Source organism: Sorex fumeus, unplaced genomic scaffold (assembly GCF_029834395.1).
Source record: "Sorex fumeus unplaced genomic scaffold, SorFum_2.1 ptg000128l, whole genome shotgun sequence".
NCBI lineage: Eukaryota > Metazoa > Chordata > Mammalia > Eulipotyphla > Soricidae > Sorex > Sorex fumeus.
The window spans coordinates 51,332,141-51,359,435 of NW_026606185.1; the positions used below are offsets into that span (position 1 = coordinate 51,332,141).

The window sequence follows — 27,295 nt, forward strand, 5'->3', positions numbered from 1 at the left end:
CTTTGGTTCACTCCACTGGGTGTGATCGCGTATTCTCAAAGGCCTGACTTCCTTCCATTTGCTTTCTGCTGTTTCTTGACTGAGATGCCTTACTGCCGAGACTTCCATGCACTGAAAACAGGTTTCATGCAATGAAAACATTGAGGGGAACTAGAATAATTGCTTTAAAATCCCTGTCAGTTAGAGTTCCAACATCTGGCTTGTCCTGAGGTTGACCTCAATTGATACACACACACACACACACACACACACACACACACACACACACACATAGCACTGCACTGTCCTCCTGTTGTTAACTGATTTGCTCGAGCGGGCACCAGTAATGTGTCCATTGTGAGACTTGTTGTTACTGTGTTTGGCATATCGATTACGTCACCGGGAGCTTGCCAGGCTTTGCCATGTGGGCGAGATACTCTCGGTAGCTTGCCGGGCTCTCCGAGAGGGGTGGAGGAATCGATCTCGGGTTGGCCATGTGCAAGGCAAATGTCCTACCCGCTGTGGTATAGTTCCAGCCCATATATGTATATATACGTATGTAGGTATTTTTCCCTTGTGGAGAGAATGTTCCATTTTCTAGGTTCCCTGGGTGTCAGGCAACTCTGGAGTGCATGCCGAGTAGTAATAAGTTGTGGAGCCTCTTCCCTGGCCTCCCGCTGCAGATCCTATTGGGGTGGCGACTCCAGTCTCTGTTCAGCTCTTCCGTCTTTAGCCTGGCTGCTCGGAACCTGGCGAACCAACGTGAGGCTGTGCCCTGCCGGAGGCTGGGGGCCCCCCTCTCACCTGTCTAACGGGGTCTGTCCCTGCCTTCAGAGCTGAGGCTGCCCCTTTCCAGGGGGGCCCATTATCACCATGTGCGCCTCGGGCTGCGACAGGGAATGCAACTCTCCCTGGTCTCCCCGGTGGCAGGTCATTTGCCACGGTGTTTTCCTGCGTCCTTCTGCGCCTCTGGGTCTTCTGGGTGTGAGACTCAGGGCTCCGACGCTCCTGGGCCGAGCTGTTCTGTTTCCCACACAGGCTTAGGGATCTAGAGAGATCTGGGCACACACCCGCAGGCATTTCCCCTTGGGGTTCCTCTCCTCTCCTCAACACTGAGGCTGCCTTCTCAGCCTGACTTTTGTGGTTTCCCAGATTAAAAATAAACAGATTGTATCTCCACTGGTACACCCCTCCCCCCACATACACCCACCAACAGTGACAGACAGAAACTGCACAGCCCGAGCAGAACTTCCGGTGCATTGCCCAAACTCCACCCGGAGTCCCCTGGCTTCTACAGACTCCCCCAAGTCTCCAGGGTGTCTCTTGTAGGATTTGTCCAGGCTTTAGAAATAATTATTTTGCAAGGGGGCACTGGTCACCATCTAGGAAGGTCTAACACTGGCTGGCGCCAGATAATCTCGTCACCAGCCACCATCCAGATTGCATGTCCTTCTCTCCCGGAAGGGAGCATAACATGATGCTTGCCATAACCATGCCACCGGATCCCACTCCAGGCTGTTCCACTCAAGAGCACCCCCCCGAGAGGGGCGGGTGAGAGCCCTCCCCGCCCCAAGGAACCCAGCCCCAGCAGCCGCAAACCTCCAGAACTCAACAACCACTGCCCTGCTCACGGACACACCACACGCTCGGGTTGGGCCTCACCCACGAGTGAACCTTTCCCTGGACCCGTCACAGGACACACCCTACCCATACTCCAAGAGTACTGCACCACATTTAATGGGATTCAAATAGGAGGCGGCAACCGACCTTAGAGGGAAATACTGTATTATTTCAGTTCTGCTTTGGGGCAGGGATTGGGGTTCGAGATGGGAAGACACAAAATATGGTGGTGGGAAGGTGTAACGGTGGTGGGATTGGTGTTCAAATATTAAATGTAATCAAATATTGTGAACTACTTTTTTTTTTTTGGCTTTCTGGGTCACATCCGGCGATACACAGGGGTTACTCCTGGCTCTGCACTCAGGAATTACTTCTGGCGGTGCTCAGGGGACCATATGGGATGCTGGGAATTGAACCTGGGTTGGCCGCATGCAAGGCAAACATCCAACCTTCTGCTGTGCTATTGCTCCAACCCCTAAACTACTTTTAAAAATAGCACTGTAGCACTGTCCTCCCATTGTTCATGGATTTGCTTGAGCGGGCACCAGTAATATCTCCATTGTGAGACTTGTTGTAAATTTTTTTTTTGGCATCTCAAATACATCATGGGGAGCTTGCCAGGCTTTGCCATGCGGGCGAGATACTCTCGGCAGCTTGCAGGGCTCTCTGAGAGGGGCGGAGGAATCGAACCGGGGTCAGCCACGTGCAAAGCAAATGCCCTACCCGCTGTACTATCGCTCCAGCCCCTGAACTACTTTTTAAAATAATAATAATAATAAAAAAGGTCTAACAGTCACAATACCTAGAATCAGCTATTGTCATGCTGATTTTCAAACACAACCCATCCGTTCCCTCAGTAACGGTACATGAGTAGTTTTCCCAGGCAAGGCTATGCATTAGGCTAGAGGGGCGATAGGGGAGTGAGGGCAGATTTAAACACAGAAGTTACCACCAGGAGTTACAGTTCCAAGAAGATCCAAATATATGCATGTATTCCTTATATACAAGACGGCATGGAAACTTCCTTTGGAAGCCCCACATTGGACATAGTAACCTCAATGTCTACCATTAGTTGAGAGGGAAAAATCATGGACTTCTCACGCACTGGGATACCCATAGATTAGTGAAAGATAAGCTTCATATGACCACATCGGCATCACAGATGTGTGAAAAAAAAAGCAGCACAAAGGAAATATCAATGGCAAGATTCCATTCATGAAAACCTCAAACTCAGAAACCATATTTTTTATTTTTATTATTATTTTTTTGCTTTTTGGGTCATACCCGGCGATGCTCAGGGGCTACTCCTGGCCTTGCACTCAGGAATCACTCCTGGCGGTGCTCGGGGGACCATACGGGATGCTGGGGATCGAACCCGGGTTGGCCGCATGCAAGGAAAACACCCTACCTGCTGTGCTATTGCTCCAGCCCCAAACTATATTTGTTAGGAATCTGTTCGCAGACAGGAAATCTTTCAAGAAGCTGAAGGCAGTCCTCTGGAAGTCAGGACAACGCTCATTCCTGGAGGGGTGGGAACCACGGGGTGTCCAGGGCGATGGCAGTGCTCCCCTTCTGGATCTGAAGTGCTCACAGAGTCACTCTACAGCTACTCATCTAGAATACATGTCTATCACTTATTCATCTCTAAAGAAATGAAAAACTTTAATTTTTCCACAATTAAAAACCACTTTATATGTTTTGGGAGTGCTTGGGGGGTGATTTCCGGCAGTTCTTGGTGAACCATGAGGTCCTGGGTGTCAAGCCAAGGGTGCTATGTGAGAATCACAGACTCTGGGCCTTTGGGTGATATCCCCAACCTCACCCCTGGTGAAAAATTATTTTTTAAAAGGTAGTGGTGATGGGGCTGGAGTGATAGCACAGTGGTGGTGGGGGGGGGTGTTTGCCTTGCACGCGGTCGACCCAGGTTCGATTCCCAGCATCCCATATGGTCTCCTGAGCACCGTTGGAAGTGATTCCTGAGTGCAGAGGTGCAGAGTGAGGAGTAAGGAGTAACCCCTGTGCATCTCTGTCTGTGACTTAAAAAGAAAAAAAAAAGGCGGTGGGCGGAGTGGGGGTGTTTGTTAGTAGATGCAACAGTGATTACATCCCAGGCATGATATAAAGGAAAAAGTACTGTTACTTTTTTGGGGGGAGGGTGGTGGTTGTGGGAGCCTTACCTGCTAGACCTACATCTCCAGCCACATTTTTTTTTCTCTTTTTTTGGGTCACACTCGGCAGTCCTCAGGGGTTACTCCTGGCTCTGCACTCAAGAATTACTCCTGGCGATGCTAGGGGGACCATGTGGGATGCTGGGGATTGAACCCGGGTCTGCTGTGTGCAGGGCAATTGCCCTCCTAGCTGTACTATCTCTCCAGGTTATTATCCCCTCCAGGTTATTATCCCGCCAGTTCAGTCTACTTCTAAAAACGGGCACCACACTTTCCCAGCTGGGGAAGCCGGGATGAAGGCAACAATATAAGCTGACGCCAAATACTGGTCCAGTGGAACAAACCAAACGCCACAGAAGCGCTGACCGTAAGCGCCCGTGGAGAGCAGCTTCGGATTTAAATGGGGCAGAGCTGAGCTAAATGAGTCAAGGTCCTCTCTGAGAGCAAATACTGAGTCATTCTCAACCCTGGGTTTGGGCGCAGGGGCTTCCAGAAAGGCGTGCTGGCGGGGAGCGTGACAATCTGCTCATTGTCCAGCAGCAGAGGAAATTCCCCTCCCCCCCACCCCCCACCCCCACTGCCGAACCGTTTGTCCATCTTTTATATTTTAAGCTGTGCTCGGGTAAAGGCCTATCTCATTTTTTCCAAAGTTTCCAGAATAGATTAGGTTCCTCCTAATGAGGGTGCCTCGTCTCAGCTACTTCCTCTGGCTCTGAGCGGTCCGGCGAGAACACTGCAAAGACTCTCTGCCTGGCCAACACACGGGGCTCCAGCGGCCGCAGGGGGTGGGGGTGGGGGTAGGGGTGGGGGTGGGGGCAGGGGGAGGGATGGACAGCGGATCCACTGCTTGTCCTCAGCAGACTCCGGGCCACAGAGGACTCTCTCAGTACCCCGAGGCCTCCACACCCCACGAATGTGGGACAAAGACACCCATCTGGCCAGAAGCACCTCAGGTCTGGTTATTTCTGACACTGTGTTTTTGGTTTCCTGAAAGAGTCTTTTTTTGAGGAGGGGGGGGGGCACTGAGGTGTCAGCCCCGGAGCCTGGGGGGCCTGAGTCACCACACAGCAGGTAGCCACAGCCTTAGGCAAGGCAAGGCCCTTCACCTTCATGCCACCTCTCCAGCCCTCCCTGAAATAAAGTCTTAAGTCATCTTTGAAAAGATCTTTGAAGTCTGGTGGATGTATGTTCAGTGAAGACCTCTGCAGGGCTGGGAGAGAGCTTAAAGGCTTCGTATAGCTGCGGCCTGGGGTTCGACCCCCACGCCCCATGGGAGTGACCCGTGAGCACGGGCTGGCAGTAGTGTCCCTGTCCCCAACACTACAAGGTGAGACCCAAAACTGAGGGAGTTGGGAGTGGGTGAGGGTGATTCCTGAAAAAAAAAAGAAAAGAAAAGAAAAAAAAAGACAAGAACCAACACAATCATTTTGGTTTCCTTACTTAAAAAAAAAAAAAGAAAACCCTACATTGAAAAGTTGATGTAAGAGGTTTTTTTTTTTTTTTTTTGTTCTTTTTGGGTCACACCCGGCAATGCACAGGGGTTCCTCCTGGCTCTGTGCTCAGGAATTACCCCTGGCAGTGCTCAGGGGACCATATGGGATGCTGGGAATCGAACCTGGGTTGGCCGCATGCAAGGTAAACGCCCTACCCGCTGTGCTATTGCTCCAGACCCTGACGTAAGAGTTTTTATTAAGAGTGGGCCAAAAAAAAGCGACAGTCCAGTGGGTCAGGCACTTGCTCTGCAGGAAGCTGAACCAGCTTGGACCCCTGGCACTCCACACAGTCCCCTGAGCGCCACAAGGCCCAGATTTCGATGTTGTCGGTCATTTGTCCATCATTCATTTGATCAGAAACCACTTCTTCACTTGCCATCCATGAGTCTTTTTCGTAAGGAGATTATCTGAGGCAGAAGTCTCACACAGAACCTTTCGTAAGGGCCTGAGCAGGAAGAAGGGTGGCGGTACTTCCACGCGCTCTCCTGTGTGTGTGTGTGTGTGTGTGTGTGTGTGTGTGTGTGTGTGTGTGTTGGGGGGAAGCTGGGCCATACCCAGCCGTGCTCAGGGCCCTCTCCCAGCTCTTTGTTCAGGGTCTACTCCTGGCAGTGCTCTGAAGCGTAAGCGGGGCGTTGGGGATTGATCCCCGGAGGGCTGCCTGCAAGTTGAGTGTCCTCCCCACTGTCTGATCCCTCCAGCTCCCTAAGGCAAACAATTCTGTCAGAACTGAACTAGTGGAGAGGCTGGAGCGATAGCACAGTGGGTAGGGCGTTTGCCTTGCATGAGGCCAACCCGGGTTCGAATCCCAGCATCCCATATGGTACCCTGAGCACTGCCAGGAGTAATTCCTGAGTGCAGAGCCAGGAGTAACCCCTGAGCATCGCGGTGTGTGACCCAAAAAGCAAAAAAAAACAAAAAAAAACAAAAAAAAACCCCCCAAAAAAAACTGAAAAAAAAAAAAAACTGAACTAGTGGAGATTTTTTTTTTCTTTAAGTTGCAGGCACGGAGAGAGAAATGATGCCGAATGATGTTTCCTTCCCAACGAGCGCATGTTCCCGTGCCCCAGAGCTGTGAGTGTGCTGAGAACTTGTGTCTTGGTCACTGGAAATCAGGTTTTTGGGAACTGGGTCAAATTCCTTTCTACTGAAACACCAGATTAAAAAAGAAATCACATGTTCTATGAAGTGCTTTGGTTTTCATAAATGTATTTGAGATGGAATAAGAACTAAGCTCAGGGGATCATATGGGATGCCAGGGATCGAACCGGGTTAGCCGCATGCAAGGCAAGTGAACTACCCACTGTAGTAGGTCTCTGGCCCCCTAAGAACTAGTTTTTATATATCAGGGTCACAAAGTAAAAACCAGGCTTTACCCAACTCTCTGTCAACTGAAAGGAAGAAAATAAAAGCGAATATAAATGGCTTACAAATGTACAATTTGTTAAATGAACACAATGTAAAAGATTTAACACATGGGTTAGGCTGTGTAAGAAGGGGAGGTCGTCCTACAAGTAAACTCAGCAAAAGTGGCTAAGGGCCAGCCAGCCAGTGTTCTGCAGACCCTGGGCTGGGCCCACCAGGCCCGCAGAGAGCAGCTGCGGGCATCACTGAGGAGACCCAGACCCTGCCAGGGCCAACGTGTCCGTCCGCCAGGAAAACTAGGAGCGCTGCTGAGGGTTCAGTCTGCAAGTGAGGAGACATGAGTCTAGGTTTTGGAAGAAGACTGGCGGGTTCTGGCCCGGGGGCCGAGTGGACAGCCTGAGCTCCCTCGGAGAAGCCGCGGGGATTCTCCCTGGCCTTCAGCTGCCGCTGGGGAGAGCCCTGGGCCAACACCCCGAGCAGGGGACCGGCGAGCACCCGATAAGGCAATGAGATGACAGGCAGCAGAGGAAAGGGACTTGAGCCAGAAGGCAGTCGGTGGTGCACGAGGAGCAGAGGTGACACTGAAGATGACCAGTCTCTAACGGGGGACACGGGTGGTGGGAAATGGGCACTGGTGAAGGTGCTGGAACATCACATGACTGATACTCATGAACAACCTTGTAACAGTGTATCTCAGTGATTCAATTAAAAAAAAAAAGATCCACCTTCAAGTTCATTTTGTTTTCATAGAATTAATTCTTACCCCCCACCCCCTGCTGAGATTGGCCAATTTATAATATATTTACATATCTAATTTAGGGACTCGGTAAGAAACCTATTTGAATTTTTCTGTGTGTGTGGGGGTGACGTCCTGGGTTTGGGGATCAACCCCATGGCGGGCCTCACACGTGTGAGGCAAAAGGGCACAGCCACTGAGCTGCATCTCCGGCCCCCCCTAAACGTCCCATTTTATTTTGTTATTTAGTTTGTGTTTGATATTGGGTCCCACCCACTGGGTGCTCAGGACTTACTTCATGGCTCTGTGCTCCAGGATCACTCCTGGTGGGGATTGGGGTCCCTCTGCGGGGCTGGGGATCCCCTGGGCTGGCTGGGTGCACACGAACACCTCACCCCGGCACCCTCTTTGCACCCAGAAAGGCTCCATCTGAAGGGAGGTTTCGAGCTGCAGGTTTCATGTAGAGGAAGCGCTCTGTCTTTGCAGAAATTAAACCTGCCCTTTCTCTCAGGGTGACACCTGTCACCCCAGCCCGTGGCTCAGAGGGCAGGGAACTGGAGAGAGCTGGGCCAGATACTAGCGGGTTCCTCCTCTCAGCCATCGGGGGGACTGTGCCATTCGTGGGGTGGGAATCTGAGAGCCACACGGATATGAGCACACTGGACTCCCCACTGGAAGGAAGAGGCCCAAGTTCACTCGTTTCTATTATTTTATTTTGGATTTTGGGCCATACCTGGTGATGCTCAGGGGTGACTCCTGACTCTGCACTCAGGAATAGCTCCTGGTGGTGCTCAGGGGACCCTATAGAATACCAGGGATTGAAGCCGGGTCGGCTGTCTGCAAGGCTAACGCCCTCCCTGCTGTACTACTGCTCCGGCCCCGGGATCAGATTCGTTCTTCCTCATGGACATCTCATCTCCCCATCAGGATGTGACCTGAAGAGTAAGACGAACCATTCTGCCCGCTGAACTTCTGCGGGGATCATCCGGGTCATACAGGGGGAATGAAGGAGCGGATAGAGCCATGTGTACGGTTACAAACTAACAGGTCCCACCTGACACAGAGGCCAAACTACGGGGCTGGGTTCCGGCCTTATGCCCCCCCCTCCCCCTACCCCACCGTCTGTCCAAGACAAAGCGACCAGCCCAGGCGCTTGTCCTTGCGAAAGAGATGCAAGCCAAGGCAGGCCGGCAGGTCTGCAAGGGCTCTTGGTGGCTGTGCTGTCCTGGGAGGGGATCTGGCCGGACCCCAGGTCTGGCCCACAGCAGTGCTGGACGGGGCAGGAGTGGGTCTGAGCTGCACGCCTTCCCAGGCTCCGAAAGAGAACCGCAGGGGCGACCCCGAGAGACTCGAGCTTAACAGTGCCAAGGCTGGTGTTTTCCTCGGCACTGTCAAACATCGCCGCAGGAGACAGGCAAGGCCCAGCGCCCGGGGAAACCCCTCCACTGCACGCCACCAGAGACACAGGCATCCTGGGGGGAGCAGTGCTGAACAGAGCCCTTGGCGTAGGACTGCAGGGCAAGACCCCTCAGAGCCTCCCAAGCGCATCTCACAGGCCGCCAGCCATTCTCCAAACCCTCACGGGTGGGATGAAGTGGCCAGAGGGGACCCGGGTTCTTCGGGGGCCCGTCTCAGGAGCCAGCAGCCCACGTGCCTGTGCTGCCAGCCCGACCAGCCATCCTATAAACATCCAAGTGCCAGCACCACCAGCTGTTTCCAGAGCCGCGTCATGGAACGGGTGGGGGGTGGGGGGGTGGGGGGGTGGGGGACTGTCACCAATTGTGACATGGTATGCTGAGTGTGAAACGCCGCGGCTCGGGCCTGGGCGTGCTGACCTCCAACAGTTGGGCCGCGGAGGCCTCTGGGAGAGCTTGGCGTCTGGGACTCACACAAGGCACAGCAGAGCAGGAAGGAGAAGCCAGAGCAAAGGCGGGTGCAGAGGGAGGGCTGGCGGGGTGGGGGCGGGGCCCGAGGGGCAACCATTAACATGCTTCTTAATGTTGGGGGGAGGCGGCACTGGGGGGGGCACTGATGAGGACACAGACCCACATCCTGTCTGCCGGGCTCCCGGAATGCTGAGCTTGCTAGTGGGGACGCCGCGCTTGGCCCGTCAATGAGGCGATGCATCATTTAAAAAAAAAAAATGGAGCCACTAAATAATAGTGGGCCATTAAGTCAACTGGAGAGGTCTGGCCGACACGATATTAAAAAAAATGGGGGGGGGGAAGGAAAGAAACAGAAAGGGAAATATCGGATCCCATCAGGGAACGCGAGTCTAGGGAACTTTCCTCTCTGGGGGGGGAAAAAATAACGGCCTCGTCTGTGGACCGATGATCTCGCCACCTATAATTTCCTAGTGGGTGGTGGTCAAGAGAGCTCGAGAGCCAAACTCGTGGCTTTAACTGTGTCATTAACTGAGCGGAACCACGTAAGCTGGGTGGATCGGGTGACAGGGGTCGCGGGGTTTCAGCTGGACGCGGCAGCGCGAGGGCGTCTGCTGCCCGCCCGGACGCTTCCTTGGCCCGAGTTTCCCTCTCTCTGGCCGGTGCGCGGGAACCTCACTAATCCTTGGGACGTAAGAGGAAGCCCTGGTTTTCCCCAAAGCCCGCCAGTGTGGCTCCTTCCCCTTCCTGGCCACATCCAGATGGCCAGCACGAGGGAGCCACAGCCGCCTTGGCACGCCTGAACCGCGAGCTCTGCCTGGGTGCACTTCCAGGGGGCAGGGGTGTTCTTGCAGTGTCAAAGTGGGCCCCCAGGGGAGACAACACCCAGACGACACCTTCTACAGGGGAGGGGGGTGCACTGCAGGGTGTGACCTGTGAGGATATGCACACACACATGTGCAGGCACCGACGTGGACATGTGTGTCTCTACTGGGCCAACTGTGTGGGATGGGGATGGGGACCAAGGAAAGGGGCAGAGGGACGCCCGTGTTCCGACACGCAGACTCCTGCTGGGTAGAGACGGGCACAGTGCAGTGGGCACGTCCCGTGGAGAGCCAAGGCAGAGGGAGGCCTCCAGGCCCAGGGCTGAGCGGGCTCACGGTGGGAATGAGCCCTCTGGGGGCCTCCCGGGGGATCCGGGCCCCGAGCCGGGGGTGCTGTTGGGCGCGCCCCACTCCAGAAGGGCACAGGAGGAAGCAGGAGGCCATGGGGGAGGAACTGCACGAGCCGAACAGGGCATCAGGCGACAGGGGACACCTGCGAGGGCGGCTGATTGCCTGGGTCACTGTGAGAAAGCAGCCCCCAGCAGATAGATGGATGAAGGGATAGACGGACAGATGGATGGGGGGAGTTCAGAGAGGCTGAAAGGAGAGGAGGAGGGTGGCGAGCACACAGGCCCCCTTCTCCCCCCACCCCCCGAGATGCACAGGGAGAGGCGTGGGGAGCCCGGAGGTAACTGGGACCAGAGGAGGATGCTGGCCGGGGGTCTCCCTGGGAAGGCGCAGGTGTGCAGGCGCCACGGAAGGGTGTGGGCACCGAGCTCTGGGCAGAGGCGGGCGCTTGGGTGGGGACAGGCGCCAACAGGAGGAGGAAGGCATTTCTGAGTGCTGAAGGTGCTCACCTCCGCCCCCACCCCCCAGGTTCTCATGACAACCTGCTCGGATGTGCAGGTTCTTTTGAGCCGAGGACAAGCGAGGGCCCAGAAGCTACCAAGAACCACTACTGCTGCCCGAATCAAAGATGTGGCCGGCGCTTGCTAAACCACAGTCCCTCCCACCCCCAAACTGTCCTGTCAGCACCCGGGGTCCTCTGTCCCAGTCCTGAGCCCAGCAGATGAGTCCTCCCCAGCCCCACGCACGACAGGAAGTCAGTAACCCAGGTGACTTCCCACGCATAGGGGGTTTTAATTTTTTTTGGGGGGGTATGGTTTGGGCTATACATGGGTGATACTTGGGGGCTGCTCCCAGCGATGGGCTTGAGGGTTGCTCCTGGCAACCATGCAGTGCCAAGGATGGACCCTGGTCCTTCCCCATGCAAAGCCTGTGCTCCAGCCCATAGAGTAATCTCTCCATTACTCTGTCCAGCTACAGAAAAAAAATCCCAAACGGTAGGGGACTTCCCCTGCACCCCACCACATGTCAGTAAGATCCTTTGGAACAACTCTTGACACTGTAGCTGACTTCCCTGTATTTCTCTTTATTCAAGCAACACCTGCGGCAGTCCTCTAAGGAAAACCCTTTATCAAAGCCACTTGGCGGGAGGCTGGCTAGGCATGTCACATTCCCATGCTTAGCAGGTATCTTATGGAAATGACACGAAAAAAAGCCTGGCTCGTGTCAGTGACTCACGCCACCCGAGAGAGTCCTGTGCTCTCAGAAAGAGACAGTATGGGGCCAGAGCAACAGCGTAGTGGCAGAAAGTTTGCCCAGGGTGCTGCCAACCTGGCTTTGGTCCCCGGCACCCTGTAGGGTGTCCTGAGCCCCTGCCCGGAGGGGTGCTTCGGTGCAGAGCCAGGACTGATTCCTGAGCACTACCGGGCGTGGCCCTCGGAAAAAGAAAAGAAAAAAAGAAAAAAAAAACTAAAAGAAGTTACTTTCCGATCAACCCTCCTTAAGTTTTTTATACAGTAGATCGAGATCAAATCTAAATCCTCTGATGGTGGAGACAGTTCACGGAACAAGAGGGAACTGGAACTTTCCCTGTGAGCTGGAGGGGCCATGCCCACCGTGTGGGTTAGAGTGTGGGGGCTGGGGTCCCACCCGCTGTGGATGCAGATAGGGCGGGCGGGGGGGGGGGGCGGGGAACACTCTGAGCTGTGGCTTCTCTTTCGGCTCACGGAGGAAACACAAACTTTATTCCCTCCCAGGCCAGGCCCTCAAGAAGAAATAAGCAAGTGAGATCCCGGCGGCTGTTCCTGATGTCTCGTTGACGCAGGCGGGCCCGAAGGAGCGGAGTTACCTGGTCTTGCCTTTCCCACACTTCCCAGACTCCCGGCATGAAGAGGTTGTTTAGAATGACATTAATACTATTTACTTGGAGCAGCCGGGTTGTTTAAGTGTATGGACAGATTAGCCCAAGAGTATATATTCCCACACAGGATATCACACAAATATTTTAGAAGGCTATGTCAAATAACATCTGATTGAAAAATATTTTATTTGGTTGAAAGTCAATTACGACTCCTCCGGCTCCCAGATCTTAATGTCTGCCGGCTCAAAATGGGAAGGATAATTCGTCTACCAATTTGGCTTCGGTCCCGCAACGCAGAGGTTGACTTCCAAGACTTGTCTCTTCTTTGGCTGATTTTAGCAGGCCGATTTCTCACGAGCAAAGGACACGACACACCTCTTAACGCAAAGGGCAGGCCCACTCTGGTTTTTAAAAATAATTTCTATTTTAAGAAAAAACAATTCTACAACTATGTTTCATAAGGAGCTTCCGGCAACGGCATTTCAATCTGGAGCAGCCTCCGTTACGTCAGTCTCACCTACAAAGCTATTATTACGTACCCGACAATTATTTTATCAGGATCTATTAGCGAGCCGCCCAACAGGCTGTAATGGGCTGTCATGTGGTATAATACAAATATTATTCAACACACAGCTTGAATTTTCAATCAACTTTAGATACGGCTTTTTTTCTATGAATTAAACTCTAGAGGTTTTAAGTGATTCGTTTTCTCATAAACACTCAATCCAAAAAGATGATTAAAATAATTGAGATAAGGCTTGATTACACGGATAAACAGCCCTGTTTTTTTTTTTTTTCCCCTAGTAACATCTGCGGTAATAATGTGCTATCACTTAAACCAACTGAGGATGACTCACCATCTGTGAGTAAATGTAATTTCAGTTTCTTTTCTAGTACTGGGGTAGATTCCCCCCCCCCCACCCTTTTTTGTTTTTTTTTTTTTTTACTTAATCATCCACCCTCCATCACCAGTGTCTATCAGAAGCAGAGAGGCTAAGCCGGAGCTGGGAGTTCAGTTCAGACCCTTCCTTCCTCTGTCTGAGAAAGAGACCCGTAGGTTTGCTGGGGCCCAAGGGAGAGCATTTGCCTTGCACGCGGCTGACCAGGGTTCGATTCCCAGCATCCCATATGGTCCCCTGAGCACCACCAGGAGTAATTCCTGAGTGCATTGCCAGGTATGACCCAAAAAGAAAAAAAAAAAAAAGAATGAGCAGAGTTTTTGTGACCATCCTATGTACCCTAGCAGGATGGGGCATTCCAGACCCCCTCTGGGGCTCTTCTGACATTCACTGTCTGTGAATGTGTCTAAACATTTCCGTGGGGCAGGGGTGGGGACGGTACACAGGCAGGGTGCTCACCTTGCCTGACTGGGGATCAATCCTCAGCACTCTGTGAGACCCCCGAACCCCACCAGGAGTGATCCCTGAGTACAGTTTTGTGCTGAGTACTGCCAGGTGTGACCCCACAACAACAACTGTCACTGTCACTGTCCTCTCATTGTTCATCGATTTGCTCGAGTGGGCCCAGTAACATTGTGAGACTTGCTGTTACTGTGTTTGGCATATCGAATACGACAACATCAAGACAAACAAAAGCCCATTTCTTGGAGTCAAGCAAACACCTGTCTGCATGCAACTTCCTTGGCTTTTTCTTCAGAGCCCCTTTCTGACTGGAGTCTTGATGCGTGTCTGCGTCTGGGGTCTCTGTTACTCATGGCCTCTCTCCCTAGCTTTCCTTCACGCCCGTCTCTGAGGAACCTGGGCTCACCCGGCCGCCTCTGGGACTGCGTCCTTCATTTCTTCCCTTCCCAGGTCACACCGTCTGCTGACAAACCCAGCACCCACCAGCCTCTCTCCCCATTTCCCTGCAGGCCGGGGCAGAAACTCTGGGCCTGGGAGCTCGCCCTGTGGAAGGAGGAGGAAAACCCCAGGCCCCAGACCCTGGCATCAGCGGTGGGCAGCCTGGTAGCTTCGCCAAGATATTGCCAGTGGCTTCTGGCACCCTCTGGATGATCTCCATATGGGAGCTGTGGACCGGCCGGATGGACAATGCCACTCCTGTCCCTTCTGGTTTCTGGGTGCCAGAGTGGTTTCCCGTGACTGACTTGTCTGGGCTAAACCCCCCTATGCTGGAAAACAGGGGCTCTACTTTCCCGACCGGTTCGGTAAGGACATCGAGGTTACTCTCTAAAGTGCTTCTCAGCGGCTGCTCGGCAGAAGTTTCCTGCCAGTTCTGGTGGGTCGCAGCAGCCACAATGCGACGGCGGTCTCTCTTGTGTCAGGCACCCATCATTTCTCTGGGGACAGCTCTGGCGTGTGGCCTGGTGGTAGCACTCTTCTAGCGTATGGAAAGCCGGTCCATACAACAGCCAGTAAGGGGGCGGGGGTCGGAGGCCAGGGAAGAGGGCGGTCTGGGGGCGTACTGCTCAGCTGTGGGCTATGTGCCCCCACTTCCTGTGGGCCCACAAGATATCCCAAGAGACTACAGAGGAAAGTGGAAGGCAAGACTTGATGAAAACCAGAGATGTGACCGAGCAAACCACTGGGGGGAAGGCTGAGAAACGCCACTGCTGGGTGGTTCTCACGAGCTCTCTAGAGGTTGCTGCCAGCCTTGAGCTCTCTGGGGCATCAGGGCTGCTGACCCCAACCTTCCCCGGGGCTCCGAGGTGGCCCAGTGGGGAGGTATCTGGCAAAGGCGTCCTGGCTTTTCTGCTAGAGAGAAGGCTGGGGGCGAGGGCAGTGGTGGCAAGAGCCGGCAGCAGCCCAGGGCAAGCCGAATCATCTTTTCTGGTCTTTCTTTTGGGCTGTAACACCCCCTGCCTATGAACGTTTAGGGGATGCACACGCGGGTGGGTGCTTAGGAGAGGGAAAGATGCTTGGATTTCCCACCCCATATCTGAGTCTTCATGGGGGTTCAGGCGGTTCCTGACTTTCCGCTCTCGCTGTCAATGGCGAGAACTCAGCCTCGAAGCCTCCTCTGTCGCCCCCACCCCTGCCCCGAGCCAGCACTGGAGAAGAACCGCGGCCCAGGCAGCACCTACTGGCCTCGCCGCGGAGGGGTCACCGGCCCATCTGAAGGGAAAGAACACGCAACGTTTCCCAAAGCCGCTGAATCCGTCTGTAAATAATCCCATCTGCCTGAGGGTTCTTCCTTATGTGGGACTAAACCAAGGTCCCCAAATGTCCCCACCAGTCCTGTTCCCGAGACCACACACTATAGTTCATGTCTTCTTCTGTAAACATTACTTCTGGTACTTGAAGACACTTGTCTTGTCTTCATTTTTTTTGGGGGGGGGTGGTTTGTTTCATTTTTTTTGGGGGGAGTGGTTTGTTTGTTTAGGGGCCAAACCTGGTGGAGTTCAAGGGCTATTCTTGGCTCTGCGCTCAAGGAACACTCCTGGTGGCCTCAGGGGACCCTACGGGATGCTGGGGATCAAGCCTGGGTTGGCTGCGTGCAAGACACATGCCCTCCCCACTGTACCATCTCTCTGGCCCCAAATCTTGTCTTCAGGCTAGTACCAACAGGATGAGTCCTCCTTTTTCCACCAGTTTTAGTGATTCCCTGAAGAGTCACCCACAACGCCGTAAGGTGTCACCCAGAAGTTTGCTCTGAGCTGTCCTGCACAGATCCCATGGCTGTGATAAGAGCATGCACAGGGGAAGCCATGGAGGGCCGGGGTGCATGAACTGTGAGCCACGTGGCACTTGGCAAGTGTTGGCTCCGAGCCATGATCTCAGCGTGCGGGCATCTGAGAGCTTCCTTGGACCCCACACAGACCAAGTCCCAACCCACTTCCAACAGTTGGTCTCTGGCCTGCACTGAGGCCTGGAAGCTTCCAAAGCCCGGGGCTACGGACATGTCCTGCCAGGCTGAGGAACAGTCATGGCTCTCCTCCCGTGGGACACGAGGCCCCCGTGGCAGGGCAGAGCAGAACAGAGTGCCGGGCAGTGGGCACAGCGGCTGTCTGTATGAAGACAGGATTTCCCATCCTACTGGTTTGCAGGCGTGGAGAGATGGGCACCACTGCTCTAATCTCTTTGGTGGCACCGTATTCTAGCCATGCTTCCTGGAGCCGCGGTCATCAATACGGCTCCAGCCATCTCCTTTGAGGCCCGAGAGCTCCCCTTCGCCCACCGACCGCGTTGTGTACTCCTGGCGTTTCCACCGGTCACGTTGCTCCAGGACAAGCTCCAGGCTTCTCGAGAACCCGCTCCCTCTGCTCCCTATGCCCACGCGGCCATGTCTCGACACAGCACTGCAGTGACTCTGCCCCAACCGGAAGCGTACGGGGCCACCCTCCCATCTCAGGATCCTGCCTGGCAGCTCCGAATTAGCCCGCGTCTCTCTCACCGCTTCCCCTGGTTCGCTGCTGCCCTACCCTTCCCGGGGAGTCCTGCGTCTTTCTCCCATCACACTCTCACGGATGTGCCCCTGGCCCTGAGCGGCCCTGGGCACCAGCCACGTCACCCTGAGCGCTCACTGTCACCGGGAACCTTGGCTCACTCGAGGTGCCCAAGCTTGTTACCAGTGGTGGTCCCGGGGCAGATGCCCGATGACAGTCGATGGAGCCATGTGGCAGGCCTGCCTGAATGGTTCATGCCACGGTTCATGCCACGTCTCCTCCTCAGGACTGCTGTCTCAAACACGAGCCCATCCGACGAGCACCACCCTCGGGACAGATTTCCTTGGGTGCCCCAAACCCAGTTTCCTGTTTCTCTTTGCCCCCAGGTCCCCAGGGCTCCTTTCAAAACCCTATTTTCTAGTTACCGAGAATCCCCGCAATCTCAGTTCCTGTACTGACTGCCCCACCTGCCCCCCCCCCCCCCTGCCACTCTGTAATGAAATGTGGGTCTTCTGTCTGGTCTCTAACTCTCCCCAAGCTTTGGTGTGTGTGTGTGTGTGTGTGTGTGTGTGTGTGTGTGTGTGTGTGTGTGTGTGTGTGAGAGAGAGAGAGAGAGAGAGAGAGAGAGAGAGAGAGAGAGATGATTTGGGGCCACAACCGGTGATGCTCAGGACTTACTCCCGCCTCTGCGCTCAGGCGTCACTCCTGCCAGTGCTCAGTGTATCACATGGGATGCCAAGGATCGAACCCGGGTCAGCAGCGTGCAAGGCAAATGTCCTACCTGCCGTACTATTGCTTTGCCCACCCTCCACCCCTGCCTTTGGAGGACACTGCTCATTCTTTAACACTCCATGACCTTCAGGGTCTGGAGGTAGGGTTGGGGGTCCTTGTTACCTCTTGACTAATATTCCTCTGCTCTTAAATAAAGCTGGCATCCACTAATATACCAAGAGTAGCACGTTAACCACATTTGATGGGGTGTCCAATCTTAGGGGGAAATATATTTACACAGCTATAGATATATAAGCACACAAGACTCAACCTTTAACAACATGTTACTAATCTCTTAAAGAAGAGCTTAATGGCTCTTGGGTGAAATACAACAATCTTCACACATTTTCCTCTAAGAAACCTTTTTCTGGATCATTTGTAGCAGATTATTCATAACAAGCAATACAAAAGAAATTATTTCAGTTCTGCTTTGGGGGCAGGGGTTGGGGTTCGGGATGGTAGTATGGTGGTGGGAAGGTATCATGGTGGTGGGATTGGTGTTTGAATATTAAATGTAATCACATATCGTGAACAGCTTTATAAAAATAAGATTAAATTAAAAAAAATAGCTGGTGTTGGGGCCGAACCGATATACAGTGGGTAAGGTAGGTGTTTGCCTTGCTTGTGGCTCACCCAGATTTGGTCCTGGCATCTCATATGGTTCCCTCAGCACCCCAGGAGTGATCCCTGAGCGCAGAGCCGAGAGTAACCCCTGAGCATCACCACGTGTGGTCCAAAAACAAAATCCAAAACAAACACACACGAAAGCTGGAACTGGCTTCTCCTCTGTGCAGCTCCACCCTCTGCCCTCGGTCCTCTCCTGTTACCTGCAACACATGGCTCGAGTCTTTCCACCCTCGGCTTCTCATTCTGAGTGACCATTCTGAGTGACGGCGCTGGCCCGTGACCGCCCACCCGCAGCTCCCCGTCCTTCGCTGGCCCCCTCGCCGACATCAGCTCACACATTAGCCCCGACTCGTGGCAGCATCCAGACCACACTCTCACTGAAATCTGCTCTAGGCCTGGGGTCACCACGCCTGGCCTCGGGCCTCAACAGACCCCCTTCCCCGATCCTTCTGCATGATCTTTCTCTTACAGCATCTGCATGACTCCCCCTCGCCTTTGATTTGGTTGAGACCCCCCAGGATCTACCACTTTCTCTGAGCTGACACGTTAATCTTCGGGAATTTTTGTACTGGTTTCCATGGAGAGTTTGAGTCCATTTAAAATAGTGAAAGGAAAAAAAAATTCTATGCTGGTTGCCACGCGGAGAGGCTATTAATTTTGTTGCTTTTTTTGGGCCACGTCCAGCGCTGCTCGGGGGGTTAACCCTAGCTCTGCACGTGGGAATCATTCCTTGGATGGAAAGCTAGGGATCGAACCCGGGTCAGGGATGAGCAAGGCCAGCGCCCTCTGCGCCGGGTGCGGTGCCATGTGGCCGGCACCCAGCAGCACCTCGCCACGCCGCTCGGCACCCCGCGGTCTCACAGCTGCTTGTGGAGGGCGGAACCCTGTGACTGATTACAGGACGGATGTGCGGTGGTTGTTTTACAAACCGTGTTGTTAGAACTGAAAATATTTTCACACCCTGCAACAATATCTCTCCGGCACTCATTAGGCGGCGGTTCTCGAGATAGCGTGAAGTAATGCCTCTCTGTGCGGCACGGGAACTCCGGAATGGTCGGGGTGATAAGACACTCCGGGGAAGGTCAGCGCCCCGCCCGCGGCCCACCGAGGAGCGAGCACTCTGACAGAGGAGAGGGAACGGGGTGGGGGTGGGGGACAAGCAGGGGCAGGCAGAGGGGCGGGCAGCCTCGAGGAGCCTTCCTGCCAGGACCGCGCGGGCGAGAGTGGGCCGAGTGTGAGCGGAACCGCACGATGCCAGCTCCCCCCTGCAGCCTTACCTTCAGCCGGTCCTTGGGCAGTGCCACCACCCCTTGCTTGATGATCTCCAGGACCCGCTCCACCGACAGCTCAGCCCCCGCCTGGAGCAGCCTCGAGCTGAAGAAGGTGATCACCTGCAAGAGAAAGAGGCGTGTGGGATGCGGGCCGACGCCTTCCCCTTTGGGGAGGGGGCCACACACCAGCCTGAGTTCCCTTTGTTGGTCTGGGTGGTCAGTTTCTGGGTCACGCCTGGTGATGCGCAGGGCTCACTCCCGGCTGGTTTTGAGGGTCCAGGCGGAATAATGGGGACCAAACCTGGGTGAGCCGCGGGGCCAGGCAAGCGCCCTACCCTCTGTGCTTGCTCTCTGGCCCCATGAGTCCACTTCTGAGGGAGGCCTGGATTTTTGTGGGTCTGGCGGCAGGGGTGGGGGGGGGCGTGCCCTGAGTTGTCAGGGCCGCCTCCCAAGCTGAGGATCCTGCAGCTCCTGGGCCCTGCCTGGCATGGCCTTTCCCTCGGTGGGAAGAGAAAGTTAAGGCCCATGTCACAAGGGAGACTCAACGGAAATGGAACTGAACGCACATGTCGAGTTGATTCTGGGGCTGTTTATTGATTTCGCCTGTGACAACACTCTCCTCCTGGACCTTGGGCGATCGGCGGCACAGATTCCACTCGTGCACGGTTCGAACGAGGCAGCAAGCCGCAAAGAAAGCCGCTGGGAAACCCCACCGCAGGTCCTGAAATACTAGGCCTGATATGTGTCACTGAAAACATCTTCTCTTCACTAGGAAATGCTTTTCTTGTTTGTTTGGTTTTTGGGTGACACCCAAGGGTGCTCAGGGCTTCCTCCTGGCTCTGAGGCTCAGGGGTCACTCCTGTGTGACACCCAAGGGTGCTCAGGGTCTGCCTTGGGGCAGGCAAGCCCCTTACCTGCTGTATGAGCACTCTGGCCTCAGAGTAGGACACACTTTTAAAAGCACAATGTCAATCGAGCCCTTTTATTCCAGAGGGTAACATATTTTCATGGTTCGAAGTGTTTATATTCAGACACGCAAAAAAACAGAAAAACCTGTATTTTAAAATTTTTTTTTTTTTTGAGCCTTCCCAGGAACTACTCAGGGCTTACCCTGCCTCTGTGCTCAGGAATCACTCCTGATGGTGCCAGGGACCAAAGTCAAGTGGGCTGCATATAAGGCAAGCACCTGACCCACAGCAATCTCTCTCCAGCCCTAAGGCATGGTGTCCTTAACAGAAGTTGCTGGAACGGAAGGGGTAAGCTGGATAGCCAAAAGCCTCAACGGTGTGTGAGGGATAAGCTCTGCAGGACGGCACTTTCCCTGCAAATATAAAGTCCTAGGCTTGATTGCAGGTACCTCAAAAGAAAAAAAAAAGTAACCTGTAGCAGCGAGACTCCAGCTGGAATCCCGCTGCCCGACTCATTCACAGGCGGGAGTTGTGTTTCGTCGCGCCAGGCTGGGACTCGGGATAGACGCACGTTTAGGGATGGTGACTCACAGGGCTGGAGCTGTTATCAACTTTCTTCACGACTGCCGAAACTGCTAAAATAGATGAACTTTCCTGTCTCTGAAAATATCTAACACGCAGCCAGTAAGAGAGGGAAGATTTCAAGTGAAATCTCAGCTACGCAGGGAATGAATGAGGCGCCAGGGAGCCCATGGGAAGCTCCGTTTCCGTGGCAGGCGCCGCTGACTTGCGCGCCCTCGGCCGCCACTCACGAAACCGCCGCTGCCGCCGCCGCCGGGCTCGTGACTTCAGTCGTGCTGATAAGTTTCTGAGCCGTCATTGTTCAAAGTCGGGTTCTGAGTAATCAGCTGCACCCTCTGAGTAATGTTAGAATCACACTCTGGTCCGTGTCACGAAGCCGGGTCGAGGGAGCCCTGGCGTGCAGTGTCGTGGGAGTGAGCTGCTTTTCGGAGGGAGATGAGGGTACAACGGGGGCCAGCGCGTGCCGGGCAGGGGAGCCTGTGGGGGTGCAGAAGGGGGTGTCCGACCTCCCGGGGCTGAGAGAAGAGCGCTGAGCTCCAGTTCTGCTGGCAGACGCATTTCAGGAAGCTACGCACAGACGTATCTCCTCGGTGACTCTGGTTTTCCTCCAAATTTTGCATTTTAATCTGTTCCTGCAACCTAGCCCATGGAAGTGAGCGCCAGTGGATTTGCAAGAGAGTCTTGGTCTAGGGGATGTTCTCGGTCTTCGAGACAGTGGCGGGCAATCTCTGTGCAGCCGCAGAGCGGAGGGTGGCGGATGGAAACTGTCTGGGGAACGCCTGGGGGTGCAGCATACAGCATAGTTCAGAGCACTTGCCTGAAGAGACAGCACGGCGGGGAAACTGCCTTGCACGCAGCCTACCTGGGTTCAGTCCCCGGCACCCCCTGGGGTCTCCTAAGCAAAATACAACCGGGAGTGATCCCTAAGCACAGAGCCAGGAGTAAGCCCTGAACACCCTGGGATGTGGCCCCCAAGTTGAAAACAAACAAAAGCCCCCAAAGAGGCCAGGTCTGGTTGCAGCCCCTGACGCTAACTCACACACCAGCAAGGCGCCTTGTAGGACAAATACTCCCCTCCCCAGTTTCCACACGTCACCGACCCCTCTGTGACTACACCGCGGTGCTCAGGGCTTACCCTGGGCTCTGCGCCTCAGGGATCACCCGTGGTGGGCTTGGGGGCCCTCCAGGGCGGCTGGGAATGGAACCAGGTCGGCTGTACTCTCGCTCCTGCCCCTGGGGTTGACTCTTTTGTTCTTGAAACAAGAATGAGTTTTCATATTCCTCGGATGGACGCCAGGCAATGGTGACACATCCTCCTTCTGACAGAGCGTGGATTCTGGTTTGCTAAAGCTTCACGGGGGGCTTCTGCACCTACACGGTGAACTTGAATGACCTGCGGCTTTCTTCTCCTGTAATGGCTTTGCTTAGTGCTAGCAGGATGGAAACAATCTCCTCATAAAAATGAGCTGGGAAGCGGGGCCTTCCTCGGCTACTACCTGGAGGGGTTTGTGTGTCAAGAGTTTTAATTCTTTCATGGAAGTTAGGTCATCCAGGCCTGGAGCTTGTTTCATAGTTCAAGGCAAGAGATTGGCAATATTAACGCTCTATGGGTCCAACCTGCCCGTTTTCTGTTTTTAAAATAGAATATTATGGGTCATAGCTCAGTCATGCCCCTCCTTGTACATGCTGTGGCTGGGAGTGACTCTGAGACCCGCAGGTTGGGACAGCGATAGTAGTATACAGAGGACAAAACTTTCTCTGGCTCGGGGCCAGAGCGATAGCACAGCGGGTAGGGCATTTGCCTTGCACGCGGCCGACCCAGGTTCAATTCCCAGCATCCCATATGGTCCCCCGAGCACCACCAGGAGTAATTCGTGAGTGCAGAGCCAGGAGTAACCTCTGAGCATCACTGCGTGTGACCCCAATCACTTAATCACTTAACTTCCCGTTAGTTGTCGATTTGCTCGAGCGGGCGCCAGTAACGTCTCCATTTGTCCCTGTCGCGTGCTAGTGTAGCCCAATGGCATCTGTTCGCTCCGGGAACATGAAGGGCCTCAAACCGATCGTTCATGATCTTGACGAAGAAGTCTGACCATCTGGTAGGTGGGCGGCCACGCGGTCTCTTGACATCCCGTGGAATCCAATCAGTAACAGCTCTAGTCCAACGGTCGTCTTTAAATCTCATTACGTGACCAGCCCATCTGATTTTCGACACCTTGGCAAATGAGACAGCGTCCCTGATCCTTGATCGTCGACGGATGTCAGAACTCCGGATTCGTTCTCTCATTTGAGTGAAACGTGATATTCCAAGCATAGCTCTTTCTATTCTTCTTTGGGAGACCTGAATGGCGTTCTCATCTTGTTTGCGTAGGGCCCAGGTCTCTGAGGCATATGTTAATGCAGGAAGAACAGTGGAATCAAAGAGATGTGCCCGGAGCCAGAGGTTCTTCGTCCTCTTAGCTATTTCTTCGACGCTCTTGAAGGCGTTCCAAGCCGCTCTCTTCCTCCTGCGCAGCTCGGGTGCCAGGTCATTTGTCATGTTGACCTCTCGACCTAGGTACACATAGCTGTTGCATTCGGAGATAGTCGTTCCGTTGAGAGCGAATGGGGCGTCAGGAACGAGGCTGTTTCTCATAAACATTGTCTTCGTAAGATTCAGCTGTAGTCCTACCTTTCCACACTCACGATCAAAGTCGGCCAGCATTTGTGCCGCTTGGCTGATGTTTGGTGACCCCAAAAGAAAAAAAAAAAAAGAACTCTACTTTCTCTGGCTCTGTACAGAAAAGAGAGGAGCTTTCTGGACACAACATTTTAAAGTAACGGTTTTATTTATTTGTTTTGGGGGTCACACCCAGCAATGCTCGGGGCTACTCCTGGCTCTGCACTCAGGAATCACTCCTGACAGTGCTCGGGGGACCATATGGGATGCTGAGGATCGAACCTCACTCGGCCGTGTGCAAGGCCCTCTCCGCTGGACTATCGCTCCGGCCCTTCTGGCAGGCTTTTCAAAACTTCTAACTTTTCCGTTTGATTTCCTCCCCCCCCCACCGCCCCACAACCCCCCCTCACTTCTCGCTGGAATTTGCTACTGGTTTCTGCGTTTTGCTAACTTTTCCACCACGTCATTGGTTTACAACCTTTTTTCTATAATTGGTCAGGTAGTAAACATTTTATACTTTGGCACTTTGTGGACTACAACTAATCTTAAAAAAAAAAAAACCACAACACTCTAGAAAGGCAAAGGAATTTTTAGCTTGCAGGAGAACAAAGACTAGGAGGCCAGAGGCTAGCTTTGGCCCATGGGCTGAATTGTGTAGATCTTTGGAGTAAATCTCTTAGCCATATTAATCTTCTTTTATTTTGGGTCTCACCTGGCGGTGCTCAGGGCTGAGTCATAGTCATGCTTGGGGAACCACAGGAGGCGCTAGGTATCATTCCAGGGCTGGTCCCACTCTAGGCCAGCCCCTTCCCTCTACTCCCCGGCAGATCAGCATCAAAGCCCCTGACAGCCCTCCCACCTGAGTCATCCCTAAGTTGGATCTTGACACTGTGACTCTTTTTTTCTTTCTTCTGTTTCAGCGTTTGGAAGAGTGCTGGGCATCAGACGTCAGAACCATAAAGACGGAGGTAGCCGTCAGAGGCAGACCCAGCTCTTCTATGCCGGGCCCTCACGTACCCTGGTCTTGCAGGTGAGCCGGACGTGAGCTCTGCTCTGAAGCTGCCCTCCGGGGCACTGGGTCTCCCCAGCTTCCAATCATGGCAGGGCAGCTGGGATGGCCACACGTGCATCCGCATTCCCGGGTCATATCCTACGCTAAACTGTCGCTGTTGATGGCCCAGCAATTGCTTGGTGGACGCAGGAGGCAGTGTGTTCCATCAACCTGCGTGGGGCCTCCGTGGGCTCCGTTTTCCTCTCACGCCAGTGAGGCCCAGATCCTGTGGTTGAGGCCGGAGCAGGGCGCCTCTTGTGGTACTTGGCCCGGATCCTGGGGCTAGGACAGCTTCCTGCGACTGCCCGCAAGTCTTTCTATGCTTCCCAGAAAAAGCAGCGGGGCAGCTATGAAGGCCCCGGCCCGCCTCTACCCCTTCCCAGAACCACCTTGTGGAAATCAGTGGAGAAGTCGGCAACGACCTGCATGCCAGCTCCCCGGGGCCAGGGCCTGCTGCAGAGGGATCCACAATGCCCATGGCACGCCCAGTCTCTGGGTTCCAACTACACTGTTCCAACTACACTGGACTCCCTGGAACTCACAGCCAGGTGGCCACGTCCTCCCCCATCCTTGCCCAGGCCATCACGGCTATTGCCCTTGGGCCAGGAGCCCTGTGTCCCCTGCTGTCTGGGCATTCAGGGAGAGTCGCGGTGGGCCGGTTTAATCCTTTCCTCCCTGATGGTGCTAAGGCCCGTGGGAGAAGCTTTTCTCTATCCTAAGGTCGAAGTAGAATTTCAGGAAATAGCTTTTGAAGGGTGCGCCGTTTTACCAACGATGTCTCTGACATATATTTTCCTAGTACAGCTCAGTGAGTTCTGACAGATGACGTCCGCTACCTACCCCACCTCTGACCCCCAATCTCCTCGAAACGCTCTCCCATGCCCCCCCCCCAGCCGCGCCCAACGTCACCTCGTCTGACCTGCACCCGGTGGCCAGTATCTGTGGGCCCCTCTCCCCAGATCCCTGCTCTAACACACCTCAGCAGGGGTCTCCGGCTGTCTCCCCTTCAAGCCTGCCAGGTTCCTGGCCCTTTCTTCCTTACTGCCAGCACGTGTACGTTTGTGGCTTACATGATGAGGACAGTGATGCCAATTAGTGACTTAAGCAGAGGAAAAAAGTCGACTTGTGTTTTGATTTTTGGGGGGTGGGGGAGAAACATTAATTCCGATGGAATCTTACTCCACTCTTCTGTGGGGCTGTCACACAGCAAATTTGTGTCCTGGCCTGGGGCACGGTGAGAAAGGCCAGCCCTAGAGATGCACCCAATCTAGCGTGACTTTTACACTGCCCAGAGAGGAGGGTCACGGGTGCCTTCAGCAGACTCAGAACTAAGTGCTCCCTGCAGCCGACGGCGACTGCTCCACGCTGCCAGGCCCTGCTCCCAGCCAGATCCCAACGATGGAAGGGAGAGGGTGGGGGATGGGTGGGAGGGCCATGTGCAGTGTGTGGGGGGGGCAGCAGCCAGGCCCTGGGGGAGCCCCGTCTGGCTCCTTCCACAGAGGCAAAGATGCCCGAGGTTGACCCTCTGTTCTCGGCACTGTTGTGCGCCCAAATGAAAAATCCCAGCCCGGCCCTGCTGTCGGCTTCAGGGACAAAGCTTCATCTCCCCTACCTGTCCTTCAAGGTCATGGTTATAAGAGAAGGAAGAGCAGAGGCCTGGGTGAAGCCAGAACTTTATGGGCAGTTGTGGGGTAGGGGAAAGGAAGGAGAGGGAGGGGGGAGTAGGGGGCAAAGGGAGGCGAAGCTGAAGTACCGAAAGAGGCAAGAAGCAGAGATGCTATTTACAGCCGCCGTCCTTTTCGAAATATGCAAAAACGGGTTTGAAGTGCTCTTGAATGAATTTCAGACGGCAGTATCTGTGAAGCGGTGCTGGGAAAACCTGCTCGTTTCGAACCTTACTTGGGCGTATCTAAATGAATGGTGAAAATGTGGAGTGTCTAATAAAACCTGGGCTCGGGCTGGAGCGAGAGCACAGCGGGGTGGGCGTTTGCCTTGCACGCGGCCGACCTGGGTTTGAGTCCCAGCATCCCATATGGTTCCCCGAGCACCGCCAGGAGTAATTCCTGAGTGCAGAGCCAGGAGGAACCCTGAGCATTGCTGGGTGTGACCCCCAAAGCAAAATAAAATAATAATAATAATAATAATAATAATAAAATAATAATAATAAAACCTGGGCTCCAGGCCTGGCTACGTGGTGATTTAGGAGCAGAGTGACCCTGGGCCAACCTAGCCACCAATCCAGCCCACTCGCTCTGCCATCCCTCTCGGCAGACTCAGGGCTCAGAGGAACTGGGTGTCAGTTGGTCACTGGCCAAGGAGAGAACCTCTGCCAATACATGACCTTTATCCAACACCAAGACTCTGAGGTTGAAATCTGGGTAAAAAAAAAAAAAAATCACTCGGGGGACCAGGGAGACAGCATAAGGTGTAGAACACAGAGCACAGAGCCAGGAGTAAGCCCTGAGCACCATCGGGGGCGATGCCAAGCCCCGCCCCCCGTCCTTCCTCCTCCCCCCCCCCCCCAACTCCTCAGCCTCCAAATCATTTGAGGAACCTCTCAGCATCTGGCTAGTTTAAAGGAGAATAAAAGATGGGGGGTGGGGGGAGTCCCTGGAAATGTGGCTCTACAGCAGTGTGCATACCTGTACAAGGCCCTGGGTCCACCCCCATCCCCGTGGGGCCCTGGCATGGCCAGCAGCCAGGATGTGGAAGGGCCTGGAGACCTGTCTTGCTCCCGGCATGGAGCAGTGCCCAGGAACGACAGATGCAGAGTGGCACACGATCGAAAGTCGTCCCGAGAAGGACGCAAAGTT

The 27,295-nt window shown here is 54.2% G+C and overlaps 1 protein-coding gene across 4 annotated transcripts in view; it reads right to left on the reverse strand.

Annotated features, from left to right (window-relative positions):
- The window catches only part of DYM (dymeclin), a 300,303-nt gene that overhangs the window by 33,193 nt on the left and 239,815 nt on the right, over positions 1 to 27,295 (reverse strand). For all 4 annotated transcript variants that reach the window (XM_056138010.1, XM_056138009.1, XM_056138012.1 and 1 more), the window contains one exon: positions 19,289 to 19,402. In XM_056138010.1, coding sequence (XP_055993985.1) covers positions 19,289 to 19,402 — 114 coding nt within the window. The remainder of the gene's footprint in view (positions 1 to 19,288; positions 19,403 to 27,295) is intronic.